At 68.0% G+C, this 15,902-nt stretch overlaps 1 protein-coding gene across 5 annotated transcripts; it reads right to left on the reverse strand.

Moving 5' to 3' along the window:
* Positions 1-156: 156 nt before the first annotated feature.
* On the reverse strand, positions 157-15,896 carry LOC134521332 (laminin subunit beta-1-like). 5 transcript variants are annotated; one of them, XM_063347608.1, is made up of 35 exons: positions 15,622-15,896; positions 14,858-14,979; positions 14,060-14,109; positions 13,319-13,494; positions 13,104-13,227; positions 12,914-12,987; positions 12,623-12,811; positions 12,480-12,543; positions 12,194-12,399; positions 11,997-12,117; positions 11,135-11,323; positions 10,825-11,004; positions 10,230-10,342; positions 10,037-10,116; positions 9,291-9,735; positions 9,013-9,171; positions 8,810-8,931; positions 8,362-8,482; positions 7,577-7,769; positions 7,038-7,181; positions 6,329-6,560; positions 5,682-5,845; positions 5,365-5,589; positions 4,843-5,057; positions 4,659-4,755; positions 3,639-4,017; positions 3,366-3,550; positions 3,062-3,291; positions 2,764-2,967; positions 2,093-2,237; positions 1,802-2,009; positions 1,581-1,722; positions 851-1,027; positions 602-758; positions 157-424 (listed from the first exon to the last, which is right to left on the reverse strand). In XM_063347608.1, the coding sequence occupies exons 3-35, from the start codon at positions 14,088-14,090 to the stop codon at positions 291-293; spliced, it is 5,625 nt and encodes a 1,874-aa protein (XP_063203678.1). In that variant the 5' UTR covers positions 14,091-14,109; positions 14,858-14,979; positions 15,622-15,896; the 3' UTR covers positions 157-290. The 5 variants fall into 5 exon arrangements, with proteins under 5 accessions (XP_063203678.1, XP_063203674.1, XP_063203677.1 ...); XM_063347604.1 differs by having other exon boundaries at positions 14,858-15,029; positions 15,622-15,692; XM_063347607.1 differs by lacking the exon at positions 15,622-15,896 and having other exon boundaries at positions 9,291-9,443; positions 9,579-9,735; positions 14,858-15,400.
* Between the last annotated feature and the right edge of the window lie 6 nt (positions 15,897-15,902).

The following is a 15,902-nucleotide window of genomic DNA, read 5'->3' on the forward strand; positions in this document are numbered from 1 at the left end:
CTCCACCCCCCCCCCCCCGCGCTCCGAGCTGGGCGGCGGGAGCTGCGCTCGGGGCTGCGCGGAAAGCGCGGGGCGGATCCCGGCCGGAGCCGGGGCGCGGCCGGACGGCAGCGGGCAGGAGGCAAGAGGGAGGCACCGGACACAGGCAGCCGCTGTTCAGGGTTTTATTTGCAAGCGCGGCCACGCTACAGCCGTCTGCCGAGGGGACGGGACCCCCGGGCTGCAATGCCGGGGGGGCTGCGGAGCAGGACCGTGTCCCACCCTCCAGCCCCCGGCCCCTTGGCCGGTCACTAGCAGGTGGCGTAAGCGTTGGCCCTCTCCCGGATCTCTTCCAGCAGCCCCCAGACACGCTGCTCCAACGCCTGCAGTCGCGTTGCCTTCGCCGCCATCACCCGCTCGTTGGCCCCGAAGTGCTGCTCCAGCTCTGCAGGATGGGGGAACGGTCAGGGTGCAGCCCCCGGCCATGTCCCCAGCCTGTGTCACCCGTGGGGCACCAGGTGGGACATGCCCAGGGGGACAAGGGGAGACACGTGTGGAGAAATGGGCACCGGGCGGCGTCAGGATGGCAGGGAATGCCCCCCACCACATGCTCCCCCCTCACCTTCCAGCTTCCTCTTGCTGCTGTTGGCCTTGTCCAGCAGGTCCCGGGCCTCCGCCGTCAGCCGTGTCACACGCTGCAGGGCACCGCCGGACACCCCGGCCAGCCCGCTCACCCGGCCCTTCAGCACCACGTAGCGCTGCGTCACCTGCGCCAGGTCCTGGTGGCACAAGGGCATGGCGAGGCTGAGCCCCCTCTGGCACCCCGTACCCCCTTGGTGCCACGCCACTTCCAGGCAGGGCCAGAAGTCACCTGGCTGAGCGTCCCTGAGGCGGCAGTGGCACGCTGCGCCCCCTCCTTGGCTTGCTGGGCCAAACGGCGGACATCCTGGCCCCGCTCCTGCAGGGTGGTGACGTGCCGTGCCAGCTCCCGCAGCCGCCGCTGTGCCCGAGACTCCTTCCCCTCCAGCGCCTGCAGCCTGCGCTCCGCCTGGACAGGCACGGGCACCGGTTGCCAGCAGGCACAGCGACCGCCGCCCCCACGGTGCCAGCCCCACCGCATTGGCCAACCCATAACACTGCCCCACACCATCCATGTCCCCCTGGCACAGCCCCACTACCCTTGGTGTCCCCATGGCATCAGCCTCGCTCTCCATGGCACCAACCCCGTTATTCCGAGTGCCCCCATGGCACTGACCCTGTTACTCCCAGTGTCCCCATGGCACCAACCCCGTTATTCCCAGTGCCCCCATGGCACTGACCCTGTTACTCCCAGCGTCCCCATGGGACTGACCCCGTTATTCCCAGTGCCCCCATGGCACTGATCCCGTTACTCCCAGTGCCCCCATGCAACTGACCCCATTGCTCCAAGTGCCCCACGACACCTACTCCATTCCTCCCAGTGCACCCATACCACCAACGCCATTATTCCCAGTGCTCCCACAGCACTGACCCTGTTGCCCCCAGCATGGCCCAAGCATCACCCCACTCCCTGGCCATGCCGGCGGCATTGTCCCTGCTCCCGCAGCCCCGGTGCCCCTCACCTCCTTGGCTCTGCTCTCAGCTGCCCGGATGGCATCCTTGGCACTCCGCAGGGCGCTCCCTGCTGCCGTCGCCTGCACCCGCGCTGCATCCAGTGCCCGCTGCGTCCCCACCAGCTCATCCCTCACGCCCTCCGCTCGCTCCCTGCGGTGGCACGAGCAGCTCCAGCCCCTGACAGCACTGCGGGATGGACCCCCACCCCCTGCCCGCCACCACAACTCACCTGGCATCTTGTCCCTGTGCCAGCAGCCCCCGTGCTGCGGCCAGCCCCTGCGCCGTGCTGTTCAGCACAGCATCCACTCCCTCCAGCTGGCCAATGCTCTCCCGCATCTCCCGCAGCAGCTCCTGGATGCGGCCGGGGCTGCTGGGCAGGGAGATGTTCAGGACCTGCCGGGCCACCAGCTCGATGCTGCCCGGGTCGGCTCCCTCCTCTGCGGGGACACGGGAGCGGGGTGGGCTCCGGGTGGGCGCGCTGACCCACGCCATGCCCGTGCCCACCCCGTGCCGGCCCTACCTGCCAGGAAGGCCTTGATGCGTCGGATGAAGTCCCGCAGCTGGGACGTCGCCTTCTCCGCGCGGCTGCGGGCGGCCTGCGAGCGCCCCAGCGCCTCCTCCGCCCGGCTGCGCGCCCCCCGCGCCAGCTCCTGCACCTCCTGCGTCTGGGGGGGCACCGGGCTGAGCGGGGGGCATGGGGCGGCCCCAGGGAGGGTGCACGGGGGAACATGCATGGGGACAAGATGGGGACATGCAAGGGGGTGAAATGGGGTGTGCAAAGGGACACAAGGGGGGTTATGCAAGGGGGCATGAAGGGGTGTGCAACAGGGTAGAAGGGGGCACGGAAGAGGTATGTAAGGGGACATAAAGGGGGTCTGCAAGGGGGTGCAACAGCGGCCCAAGGGGACACACAAGTGGCACAAGGGGCATCTGTGAAGGGGCTTAAGAGGGACATACAGGGGGGACATGCTTGGAGGCATGGAAAGGTCGCAAGAGGGACATACAAGGGGACATCAAAGTGGCAAGAAAAGGGCACAAGTGGGACATACAAGGGGACATGCAAGGGGGCATGGAAAAGGCATAAGTGGGACATGGAAAGGGACACCAAAGTAGCATGGAAAGGGCACAAGCAGGACACAGAAGGGGACACAAGGGGACCCCAAAAAGTGTCAACGGAGCCACCACCCCTACCTTCTGTGCCACAACACCCAGCTGACCCAATGCCTCCTCCAGCTGCTGTGAGGTGTTACGGGCGCTGCTCAGGGCTCGAGCCGAGACGGGCAGTGCCCCCGCACACCCCGTGCCACCGCAATGTCGTGTCCCTGTGCCGTTCCGGCACAAGGCTCCTCCACAAGGCGCTTCCTCGCAGCCCCGGTCCCCAGGAGCCCCACAAATCTGCAGCGATGCCAGTGGTGGGGATGTCAGCTCAACACTGCGTGGGGGGGAGATCCCCATGTGCCTATTTGCCCCTCACTGGTCCCACTCTCACCTTCTCATTGATCCTGGTGATGCTGAGTCCCATCACCCGTTTCTGCGCCTCCCGCAAGGATTTCCGCGCCGCGGCGGTGCCACGGCGGAAAGCGTCGCCCTGCTGCCGTAGCACCCGCTCGGCCGCCCGCCGCGTCACCCGTGCCTCGCTCAGCTCACCGGCCGTGCCATTGGCCACCGCCTCCGCCTGCCGCGAGTCCTCCGCGGATCCCAGGATGCTGCGGTAAGACTCTGCGGGTGCCCGTGTCAGGGTGCAGCCAAGATGGTTGCCACTGAAGCCCCCAGTCCTTGCCGGATGCTCTTACCGCTGAATCCGGCCGCTGCCACGGTGCCGAGGAGGATTTGGAGCTGGGAGGCGGTTCGGTTGAGACCCCCCAGCTCGTGGCTCAGCCCAGCCAGCCGGTCGCAGTGCCGCACATCTGCCTGTGCCAGCTGATCCAGATGTTGCTCCAGCTCTTGGACCTGCTTCCAGAAGTCATCCAGCTCCGTCCTTTGGTGTGGAGAAAAGGGGTCTCAAGCCTTTTTGGGTGACAAGAGGGGGTTCCCCCCCCCCACCCCAGCCCACGATGAGCACTTGCCTGGTGCCATCCAGCCGCCCAGGCAGCCCATTGAGGAGGGGGCCACTGGGGCTGCCCCCCTCGCCCAGAAGCTGCTCCACGCGCCCCAGGGCCTCCTCCAGTGCCCGCAGGCGGCGGGGGCTGAGTGTGGGCATGGACCCCCCTTCCCGCAGCGCCCGTGCCTGCTCCCCCAGGCGCCGCAGCCCGTCCTGCAGGCTGCCCAGGGCCGGGTCCCAGCGCCCGAAGCAGGGGTGGCAGGGCGAGCAGCGGGGGAAGGCCTCCTGGTAGCCCCGCTGGCAGCGGTCACAGCGCAGCCCCCCGAAGCCCGGCCGGCACCGGCACTGCCCGCTGGCCTGCTCGCACTGCGGGCTCTCAGCGCCCAGCGGCTCGCACTCGCAGGCTGCAGAGACAGGCGGTGGTGTGTCCCAGCCTCCCCAGGGACTCCCGTGTCCCCAAAGTGCCACCATGTCCCCAGCGTCCCACTGTGCCCCCCTGCATCTCCAGGGTTCCACCATGTAGCCAGGGTCGCCTATGTCCCCACAATCCCACCATGTACCCAGGGTCCCGTGAGTCTCCCCTGTCCCCAGAGACCCATCACATCCCCAAGGTCTTCATGTCTCCAGCATCCCACACATCCTTCCACGCCCCACAGCATCCCACTGTGTCTCCAGGGTCCCTCCATGTCCCCAGGGTCCCATGCTGTCCCCAGCATCCTGCTATGGGTCCACGATCCCCCATGCCCAAAAGGTCTTGCCACGTCCCCATGATCTCACCATGTCCCCAGGATGTCCTGGGTCCTCAGAGTCCCCTGTGTCCCCAGTGTCTCCCCAGGGCTCCCATGTTGAGAGTCCCACTGTGTCCCCAGGGTCCCACCATGTCCCCAGGCCCCCCCATGTCTCTAGGGTCCCACCATGCACCCAGGGTCCCTCAATGAGCCCCTCTTTCCCCAAGACCTCCCATTCCCTGGGGTTCCCATGTTCCCAGACACCCCACGTCCCCAGAGCCTCTGCACCCCGCCTTGTCCCTGTGCCGTGTCCCCACCTCGGCACTCCCGCTCGGGGTCTCCCCAGTGATGCTCCTGGCACTGGGAGCAGATGCGGCCCCCGAAGCCGGGTCGACACTGGCACTGCCCCGTCACCTGCAACGAGAGTGGCATGCTCAGCTGGGCGGCTCACCGGGCATCGGGAGGGCAGCGGAGCCATGCCAGTGTGCTGGGGGGGCTCACCGCATCGCAGGCGGGGTGCAGGGCACGCGTGGGGTGGCAGCCACAGGGCTCGCAGCCCCCCAGCTCCCCCAGGCTCCAGAAGTGGGGTGCGCAGCGGTCGCAGCTCTTGCCCACCACGTTGGGCCGGCAGGCACAGGCGCCCGTGCCACGGTCACAGGCGCAGGCGCCGGCGGTGCAGTGGGAGACCAGGGTCCCCCGTGGGTCGCAGCTGCAGCCTGCGGGAGGGTGGGTAAACACATGGGGCTCAGCCCGTACCCCCCTCACCCAGGTGATGCCCTCCTGGCAGCTGGCCCCAGCTCCCCAAATCCCCTGCCTGGCCCCGAACCCATGCACAGTCCAAAACCCCAGATCCCAACATCCCTGTCCCCTGCCCAGCCTTGACCCCGGGAACAGCCCCAAACCCCCCCGACAGCCCCAAACCCCACTTGTCCCTGACCCCACCCAGCCCCAAACACCCCAAAACCCCCCCCTGACACCCTCGCACAGCCCCGGCACCGGCACGGCCCCCCCTGCCCCGCTCACGCCGGCAGCTGCGCTGCAGGGCATTGCCGTAGTAGCCAGGCTGGCAGTGGGCGCAGTGGGGCCCGGCGGTGTGGTACAGGCAGCGCAGGCAGTGCCCCGTGCGGGGGTCGCAGGCCCCCGGGTCGCTGGCGTCGATGTTGTTGTTGCACTGGCAGGGCCGGCACGCGCCCCCCTCCATCTCTGGCATCCCGAAATAGCCGGGGGAGCAGCGGTCGCAGCGGGGCCCTGCAGGGAGGATGAGGGGGGCATGGGTGCCGGGGGTACCGCAGCCCCGGTGCTGGGGGTCCCCACTGCACAGCGCCTGCTCTGCCCCTCACCGGCGTATCCGGGCGCACAGAGGCAGACGATGTGGTGGGTCTCCTCGTCGGCGTGGCAGGCGCTCCCGTGGTAGTGCCGTGTGCCAGGGTAGCCGGGGCAGGGGCAGGGCCGGCACTGCTGCCCCGAGCCCAGCACTGGGTCCCCATAGTAACCGTCCTGGCACCTGCGGGGATGAGGGGTGAGTGCCCTGGGGGTCCGTCCCATCCTATCCATCATATCCCATCCCACCATTCCATCTCGTCCATGTCATGTCATGCCATGCCATGTCATGCTATGCTATCTCATCTCGTCTTGTCTCATCTCATCCATCCCATCATACCCTATCCCACTATTCCATCCAATCTCATCCCATCATATCCCATCCCACCATCCCATCTCATCCCATCCTATCATATTCCATCCCATCATCTCATCTCATCCATCCCATTCCATCATATCCCATCCCACCATCCCATCTCATCCCATCCTATCATATTCCATCCCATCACCTCATCTCATCCATCCCATTCCATCATATCCCATCCCACCATCCCATCTCATCCACCCCATCCCATCCTATTCCATCTCATTGTATCTATCCCATCCCACCCCATCCCATCCATGCCACGCCATGCTGTCCCACCTCCTCCCCTCCCACCAGGCTCACCGCTCGCAGTGCCGGCCGGCGGTGTGGTCGCGGCAGTGCAGGCAGCTGCCCGTCCGGGGGTCGCACTCCTCGGCGTGCCCGTTGCACTGGCAGGGCCGGCAGGCGGGGAAGCCCCAGTGGCCAGGCTGGCACTGGTCACACTGCCGGCCCACAGCGCCGTGCTGGCACCGGCACTGCCCACTCACCGCATCGCACAGCTGTGACACCGAGCCCTCCGGGGAGCAGGCGCAGGCTGTGGAACGGCACGGCTTGGGTCAGGAACATGAGTGCAGGGATACAGGGACGGACGGACATACAGATGGAGGACCGGCACTCAGGGCATGCCCAACCCATGGGCTACGGCATAGTGGACACACAGGTAGGCAGATGGACGGGCGGATGGACAGATGAGTGAGTGCAAGGTAGGGAAGTGCCCACCCCAGGCTGGAGCACAGGACTCGGGTGGGTGGATGGATGGATGGATGGATGGATGGATGGATGGATGGAAAGACAGATGGACAGAAGAGGAACTAGGACCCAACCTACAGGCTGTAGGACAGCAGGGCTGAGATGGACAACACGCATGGACAGAGATGGACAACGCGCATGGACAGATGGACGGACAGACAAGTGAACAAGCAGATCGGGAGCAAATGGGGCTCTGACAGCTGGATGGACAGACAGACGGGAGGGACAGGGATGCCCGGCAGGCGCAGATCCCGCTACTCACGGCTGCAGCCCAGGGGTCCGAAGCCGTAGCTGCCTGGGGCGCAGTGGTCGCAGCGCCGGCCGAGGACGTGGGGCTTGCACTCGCACTGCCCTCCCTGCACCTGGCACTCGCTGCTGCGGGAGCCCTGCGGGTCGCACTGGCAGGCTGTGGGCAGCAGGACCAGTGTGGGGCTGGGACTGCTCTGCCCGCCCCCTGCCCGACCCCACCGTGGGCACGGCCCCATCCCGACCCACTGCACCGAGTACCTCTCCCACCCTGCCATGGGCACAGCCCCATCCTGACCCACTGCAATGAGCGTGGGCTCATCCCGACCCACTGCACCGGGTACCCCTGCCCAACCCTCCAGTGGGCATGGTCTCATCCCAACCCACTGCCCCAGGTACCCCGACGCCCCCCCTGCCACGGGCATGTCCCCATCCTGACCCACCAGCCACACCTGACCACCTGCCGTGGTCACGGTCCCATCCCAACCCACGGCTCCACCCTCGCCCACCGCCCCAGGCATGTCCCCCAACCCCGGCAGGGTGCTCCCCACTCACGCAGCGCCCCGCCATGCAGCAGGGCTGAGACGCTGCAGACCAGGCGGGCACAAGCCTGGGCCAGGGGGGACGGGGGGGCCATGCGAAACGCCTCCAGGCACCGGTACCGCTCCAGCTCCTCTTGGCGCGCTGCCGCCGCCGCCTCAGCCCCATGGAAGCCAGGCAGCTCCGACACCCGCGGCAGGAGCACCAGCTGCAACAGGCAACGGGAGGGGGAGAGGTGGGACCTGGTCCCCACTCCCAGGCTGGATCCATCTGCCCCAACTCTGCCGGAGGTTCAACTGCCCTGGTCCCAGCAACAGCCCCAGACCCATAGACATCCCCAACCCCATCAGCATGCCCAGCCGCACAGATATGCCCATCCAAATTGCCATCCCCACAGGCATGCTTATCCCTACCCGCTTTGACATCCCCAAGACCAGCCTCAACTCCATAAACATCACCAGCCCCACTCATATCTCCAGCCTCATCCATGTCCCCATCCCCATTCCTATCCCCACACCATCAATGTCTCCATCCCCCTTCCCTTTCCCATCCCCATCCACCTTCCCATCCCCATCCCTATCTGCTTTCCCATCCCCATTCCTCTCCCCATCAACATCCCCATCTCCATTCCCTTTCCCAATCCACTTTCCCATCCCCATCCCCTTCCTCATTCCCATTCCCACCACACACGAAGCCCCAGCGCGGGGCTGCTGCCCACCCCAGCCCATAGTCCCCCGTCCCCGCCCATCACCCCACCCCTGCTGAGCCCCAGATGTGGGGTGCAGCGGGATGCCCCTCACCGAGTCAATGAGGATGAAGGCACCAGGGTGGCGCTGGGTGACGCCGGCCCGTTGAAGCCGCATGGTCACCTCGTAGGGGGTGCTGGGCTCGAAGCAGAAGGGCCGGGACAGCAGCACGTACCTGTGCAGAGGCAGGCGTCAGGACACAGGCACGACAGAGCCACAGGGACAGCCAGGGGACAGCAGTAGCAGCCAGCCACCTTCCTTGTCCCTGTCCCCATCCCCATCCCCATCCCTTGCCTGTGTGGCAGGACTGTCCCTGTTTCCATCCCATCCCCATCCCTGAGTTTTGGGAGCGTGGCAGGGCTGTCCTTGTCCCTGTCCTGTCCTGATCCCTGTCCCCATCTGCACCCCATCCCCATCCCATCATCATTCCATCCCATTCCCATCCTCATTCCATCCCCATCCCACCAAACCCCCATCCCATCCCATCCCCACCCCGTCCCACCTCTGGCTGTGGGGCAGGCTCTCACGGTACATCTGCTCGGAGGGCAGCAGGTTCCCGCAGCGAGGGCTGGTGGGGAGCACCCGGGAGCCGACGCTGACCACAGCCTCCCAATCCTCGGTCGACTGCGGTGACAGGCGAGACGGTGTCAGGGCTGTGCCATGCCGTGACGTACATGCCAGGGCCATGTCCATGGCTGCGCTCACCTCGGGCTCGTAGCGTAGCAGCAGCTCGTAGTCCATGGGGTAGGGCACGTTGTCCACGCGGAAGGTCAGGCCAGCCCCGTCCCGCACCCGGGCGAACCCCGAGCCCGTCCATGTCACCATGCGCCCAACGCCGTCCCGCACCACCTCCTCCACATCCGGCTGGGCAGGGCACCGGCACGGCTTGGCCCCGGCTCCACCGGTCCTGCCGCCCCGCTGCCCCTGCCCCACAGCGCCCGCCGTGCCCCGCCCCGTGCCCCATCCCACCCCCCGGAGCTCACCTTGGGGGGCTGCTGGCGGTTACGGCGCGAGGGGGCACGGGGCTGGGGGGGACGTGGGGGGCTGCGCTGGTGCCGTGGGCGCCCCTTCCGCCCCCCTGGCTCCCCTGTGTCGTACTCCAGGCAGTCCTGGGGCACCTCTGCCCGGATGGCACCCTGCAGGGATGGGTGGCCATGCACAGGGACAGCCACATGCAGGACAGGGTGACAGCCATGCATGGAGCACGGTGCATGGTGACAGCCATGCACAAGCCTGGGCTGGGGGCGCAGGGACCCCCCCAGGAGACTCACCGGGAGCTGGGGGTGGTCATGGCCGTGGCCAGTGGCCTGCTCGGCCTCGTAGGTGTAGTAGTCGAGGGGGGCGCAGAAGAAGCCGGGCTGCACCTGGTCGCACTGCCGCCCCATGAGGTGGGGACGGCAGGGACAAGCCCCGTCCTCCATGGAGCACCTGGGGGTGACCGGCTTGTTCCTCTGTCCGTGCATCTGCCTGGCTCTGTCCTCACCCATCCATCCTTCCTTCCCTCTCCACATCCCTCCCTCCACCCATGTCCCCATCCTTCAATCTCCACAGAGATCCCTCCCTCATCTCACCCTCCCTCTCTTCATCCGAGCCCCCTCTCTCCCCAGCCATGTCCCCATCCCTCCACCGATGTCCCTATCCCTCCCTCCCACCATGCTTGACCCCCAGCCTTGCCCCCACTCCCGCCCCCCAGACCCCATGCCCCGCCGGGTGCTGTGCTTGACCCCACCGGTTGTTGTAGGCTCCCCCAAAGTCACAGGCACAGGGCCGGCAGCCCCCCACGTCGTAGCTCAGGCCCCAGAACTCAGGCTGCAGTGAGAAGAGGGGGGGAACGTGGGGCAGGTGTGGAGCCAGCCCGGCCCTGGGGCTTGCCGTGGGGCTGGGGCCACAGAGCATGGTGTGGGGCAGGCTGTGGCACTCACCACGCACTCGCTGCAGGAGCGCCCGGCCACGAAGCGTTTGCAGTAGCAGTCCCCGCTGATAGGGTCGCAGGGGGAGCTGCCCGCCACCGTGCCCCGTGGGTCACACCTGCATGCTGCCCCCCCCCATGCACCCCGGAATGTGAGGGGCTGCCTTGTGGCACTGCAGCCCATGGACTTCATGGCCCTCCCTCCCCATCCCGTGTCCCTCCATCCCTCAACCCCTTCATCCCTGTCTCTCTCTCCCCATTCCTCCTTCTGCATCCCTCCATCCCGCATCCCTCCATCCCACCTCCCTCCATCCTCATCCCTCCATCCCATATCTCTGTATCCTCATCCATCAGCATCCCTCCATTCCACGTCTGTGCATCCCATATACCTCTATCTCCATATCCTTCCATCCCACCTCCCTCCATCACCATCCCTCCATCACCATCCCTCTCTCTCATATCCCTCTATCCCCATCCCTCCATCCCACATCCTTCCATCATCATCCCACCATTATCATCCCTCCATCCCATACCCCTCTGTCTCCATCCCTCTATCCCCATCCCTCCACCCCACATCCTCCCGTGCCCATCCCTGTGTCCCAGCTCACGCTGGCAGCCCTGCGGGTCGCCATGGCTGAGGCCGTAGGCGCCGTGCCGGCAGCGGTCACAGCGAGGACCGGCCACGTTCTCCTTGCAGCGGCACTGCCCCGCAATCATGCCCAGCGCCACGTCTGTGTGCCCATCGCAGGCGCCTCCGTCCAGCGAGCCCGCCGGGTCACAGTCACACGCTGCGGGGAGAGAGAGAGAGACCGCGGGGACCTGGGGCTGCTGGCCACCAGGAGCCATGAGGCTGGGGTGGTGGCACCGGGAGCCATGGGGCCAGGACAAGCCATAGGGATGGGGTCCTGTGGCACTCACGGGCACAGGCGGTGGGGGAGCGGATGTCGGAGCGGGGGTGCCGGTAGTAGAAGGGCTTGCAGAGGTGGCAGCGGCGACCCATGGTGTTGTGCTGGCAGCCGTCGCACACAGCCCCGCTGGTGTTCCCCGTGGCCAGGTAGACGGCCATGTCGAAGTGGCACCGCTGCGAGTGCTCGTTGCAGTCGCAGCCTGCAGGGATGGCACCATGGCACGGCAGCACCCTCACCCCAAACCTGGGGATGCAGCTCCTTGATCCCAACCCCTCAAGCCCCAGCCTGCAGAACCCCCATCCCACACCCCAGCAGGATGCACCCTAAACACCGCCCCACCCCCCCCAAAGTGCAGCCTGCAGCACCCTGACCCCCCCCAAACCCCAGCCCCACCTGCAGCACCCCCAACCCCAAAGCATGGCATGCAGGATGCTCAACCCCGCAGCCCCAAGCCCCCAGGATGCTGAACCCTCCGCACACAACATGCAGGACCCCAAAATCCTCAAGCACAACATGCAGGAACCCCATTCCCCCAACCCAGCATGCGGGACGCCAAGCCCTCAGGCACAGCGTGGTGCTGGTGGCACGGCATGTGGCACCCCAATTCCCCGCCTGGCAGCACCCCCACTGCCAAACCTCCCCAGCCCTCACCCCCCCCTCACTCCGGTATGCAGCACCCCAACCCCAAACCCCCCCAAACCACAGCTGGCAACACACAAGACCCCCCAAAGCCACTCTGCAGGAGACCACTCCCACCCAACCACATCCCAGCAGGCAGCACCCCAAAACCCCAGGCACAACGCAGCCCGCCAGCCCCGGCACCGGGATCTCCATGCCAGGAGACGGAGCTGGTGCTGGCGCGGGGCACTCACGGCGGCAGGCGTTGGTGCTGGAGCCCTCGGCCGGGCGCCAGGGCAGGTCGTGGTAGAAGTCCTCGCAGCGCTCGCAGTTCAGCCCCTGCGTGTGGTGCTCGCAGACGCAGCGCCCATGGATCTGGAGGGGGAGAGCACCTGGCTCAGCGCGGCCGGTAGGTGCCACCGTGCCATGCCGGCGGTTGCGTGCGCCTCACCATGCCGGGGATGGAGGATGTCGGGACACCGGGTGCCGGGGCGCAGTGGGCGGCGTGGCCGTGGCAGAAGCAGCTCCCGCGCAGCACCAGCTCATCCACAGCGTAGTAGTACTTGTGCAGCACCTCCCGCCGCGTGTCCAGCAGGTTGTCGCCCAGCGTGTGCAGCTTGGTGAGGTTCACCCGCAGGTTGGTGACGCGCAGCAGGTCTGGGGGAGGGCGAGGTGGCACCATCAGCACCCATCCCACAGCCCACGGCACCGCCGCCCCGGCACCCCCGGCCACGCACCCTGGATGGATGGGCTGTAGGGATCCGCCACAGGGATGGAGGGGTCCAGCACCTTGAAGATGACCTGGGGGGAAGAAGAGGTGGGTGAGCCCAGACCCCCTGGATCCCCGAGCCCCAGTCTGCGCTGCCCTGGCCCCACGCACCTCCCCGTGGCTGGAGGGCTCGATCTCGGAGTAGCGCTGGTCACACAGCACCTCATCCACCAGCCCCGAGGGCTGGACGGGGACACCGGGGAAGAGCTTGGAGCAGTTGTAGGCGAAGTAGCGGTAGACCTTCCAGCTGCGCCCGAAGTCGGCTGAGCGCTCCACCAGCATGGCCGCGGGGCGGAATGTCTGCAGGACACCCAGATGGGATGGGGGGCCGGCCCCACAGCCCCCACGGGTCCGTCCCATCCCATCCCACACCATCCCAGGCACCCATGTGCTGGGACCAACCTTAAACTTCATGATGAGGTGGGTGAAGTGGAACTCTCCCTCCAGGTCCAGGCGGATGCTGACATGCTCCACGCCTAGGGGATACAGAGGGGTGATGTGTGAGGCCGGGCAAGACCCCTCCGGGCCCCATGGCCACGCAGCCCCAAGGCACACACAGCTGGGGGCAACCCCGCTGCCGCCCCGGCCTCACCGTTCTCCGACTGCCACCACGTCCGCTGGCCATGGGGGCCGCTCAGGTAGATGACGTTCTCGATGCGGTGGCTCTCGAGCAGGGATGGGTCCCGCGAGTCGCAGGTGAAGCATTTCTCCGAGTCCTGTGTCGGGCAGCGGCACTGTCAGGGACGGGCAGCTGGAGGCTGCACCGGTGCCCGGTGCCAGGGCCGTGCCGGGGACGGGTGGGCTCACCTGGACGTGGCTGACGATGCAGTACTCCTGGGGCCCGTCCAGCCCGCAGGTGGAGGTGGCACTCAGGCTGGGGGCTCGCCCCACCAGCAGGTTCCCGGTGGCCGGGTAGCAGCTGCCGCGGGCGCAGCCGTGGCTCAGGTCAGGCTCCTGCCAGCCCCCTGCTGCTGGCACCCCCGCTGCAGAGAGCACAAGGGCAGGGGCTGGAGCTGTGCCAGGGTCCCCGGGCACCCCCTGCCCCCCCATGCCCCCCAGATGCCTGCCCAGCACCCACCCCACCCCCAGCCATCCCAGTGCATCCCGTCACATCCCTGCATCCCGACCCACTGATGCAGCATGAAGCTCCGTGACCCGGAAAGGTGCTGGCAGCGGCGCCGGGGCCTCGTGACCAGGGGGCAGGGAGAGGGGCGGGGTGGGCAACGGGGGCAAGCGGGGGGCTGGCATCCACAGGGCCGGAGGGGCCAGGCAGGGGGGTGGCTGCCTGTGCTCCTGAGGGGGCGGGCAGGTCCCGGGGTGCCGAGTGGTGCCGGGGGGAACCAGGAGCCAGGTCAGGCGCTCGCTAATCCCACCGGGGCTCAGCACAGCCCGGATTCCCCCCTGGGATTTGTGGCGGTCAGGCCCTGGCTGCTGCCAGCCGGGGAGCATCGCCTTCGCCACCACGCTCCACCCGGGCTGGGGTCCCAGGGCCACTGCGGCCACCAGCACTGCAGGTACACAGCGTGCCCCACTGAGGCCAGCGCTTACCCAGGAGGAGAGCAAGTGCCAGGAGGTCCATGGACAGCCACCGGCTCTGCCTGGGGGGACACGAAGATGACGCTGCGGCAGGGTGCGGGGTACGGCACAGGGCGGCCAGAGACTGGCCTCTCCCGGCTCCGGCACGGCCATGAACCCCGGCGCACACCCAGCCAGCTCCGGCATAGTGGTGCACCCCGGGGACAGCGGTGGGAAGCAGGGTTGGGTGGGGAAGTCGTGTCCAAAAGTCCCCTGGGGTGTCACCCAGTGCCCACCCCCATGGCTGTGCCCTCCACCGTGGCAGGGGGCTGCGGCACACAGACCCCGGCGCACGGCCATGCCCCAGACCTGATACAAGCTGTGCCGTGCCCCCTCCTGCCCCACTCAGGTCGGATCCATCCCTTCGAGTGTCACCGGTGTCCCTGGGGGGCCCCAGCACCGGGCCAGGGCCAGGCAGGGAGGGGAGCCAGGAGCACCGGAGCCGGCTGGGCGAGGGCGTCCCTGCGGCTGGCCGGGGTCCCGCTGTTAAATTTAGGCTGGAACAGCCTTTTGTGCTTCCTTTTCTCCTGGTACCGCCCGCTCCCAGCCTCGCAAGCGCTGGATCAAAGCCTGGCCCCGGCGCTGCCCAAACTCATCTTTCCTGTCCCCGCGCAGGAGCCAGCCCGGGGCAGGGGGGCTCGGGGCAGCGGGGGGAGACGCCACCCTGCCCGGCCACCAGCCCCGCTCGAAGCCAGGCCAAGGCGGCGAATGAGGCGGTGCGGGACCGCGTGTTGGCGTCAGGGGTCCCCGAGCCCCGCAAGCCCCCGGTACCTGGCGTCCTGCGGCGTCCGGCGGGGCCGAGGCCGGGGGCGATGGCGGGACCCGCTGCCCCCCGGGCTGGGCGTGCAGAAATGAGCCGGGGCGAGGGCGGCGATGGGATGGCGGCGGCCCCCCTTCCCCGCGCACACACACACACACGATTCTTATTCAAATGGGCTGCCCGCTGAAAGGGACGGCGGTCTCCAGGCTACGGGAATGTCACTGCCGATTCCTTCTGCCTGGAGGCCCCCGCTGCCCGCCCGCCCGCGGGGGCCAGGCTGGCCAGGCGTCGGCAGCCCGGGCACGCCCCGGCCCCCGGGCGGCACGGCGGGCCCCGCTGGCGAACAAAAGGGCGGCATGGCGGGACAGGCACCCGAGGCCAGCACGGCTGCGCGGGGGGCTGCGGCACCGCTTCGTGCCCCACGGTGGAGGTACTGGTACGGCTTGGCCACAGGGAGCCCGTCCGGTCACAGCCACGGTGCCGCCGGCTGGGCACGGTCCTCCCGAGGGACGCAGCCCTCCCCACCACCACGGCTCCCGGGGCAAAGTCCAGCGGGCGCCGGCCCTGGGAAGCGCACCGCGGGCACGGGGGGACCCAGCCTGTCCCTGTCGAGGGACCCCACCGCCCCTTCCTTGTGTGCCGCCTTGTGCCGGCTGCCGGCACCTGGCCTGTGCCAAGGGCTGTGCCCTGTGCCAAGGGCTGTGCCGTGGCCGGGGCTGTGCCATGCTCGGGGCTGTGCGTGCTCGGGGGCCCCTGCCGGCATGCCAGCTCCTACCTGTGCCCGTGGGGCCCAGCGCACCGGGCAGGTGGTGGTGGCCCAGGTGGGCTGCGAAGTCGGCCAGTCAGCCCCGCTTGGCTCGGGCTTGACTCGGCTGCTGTTCCTGGAGGAGGGCGGCCGGCGCCTGTCTCCTCCTCCCGCAGCCGTGCCAGGCGAGGGGAGGGACCTGCCCGCACCGAGCTTTAGCCAAGGTGAGGCAGAGGCCAGGTACAAGCCGGCGGTGGCCCGCGCGTGGCATGGTGGTGTCCCATGCCCGGGCTGGGTGCGAGCTGGCACAC

This window comes from Chroicocephalus ridibundus, chromosome 10 (assembly GCF_963924245.1).
Source record: "Chroicocephalus ridibundus chromosome 10, bChrRid1.1, whole genome shotgun sequence".
Classification (NCBI taxonomy): Eukaryota; Metazoa; Chordata; class Aves; order Charadriiformes; family Laridae; genus Chroicocephalus; species Chroicocephalus ridibundus.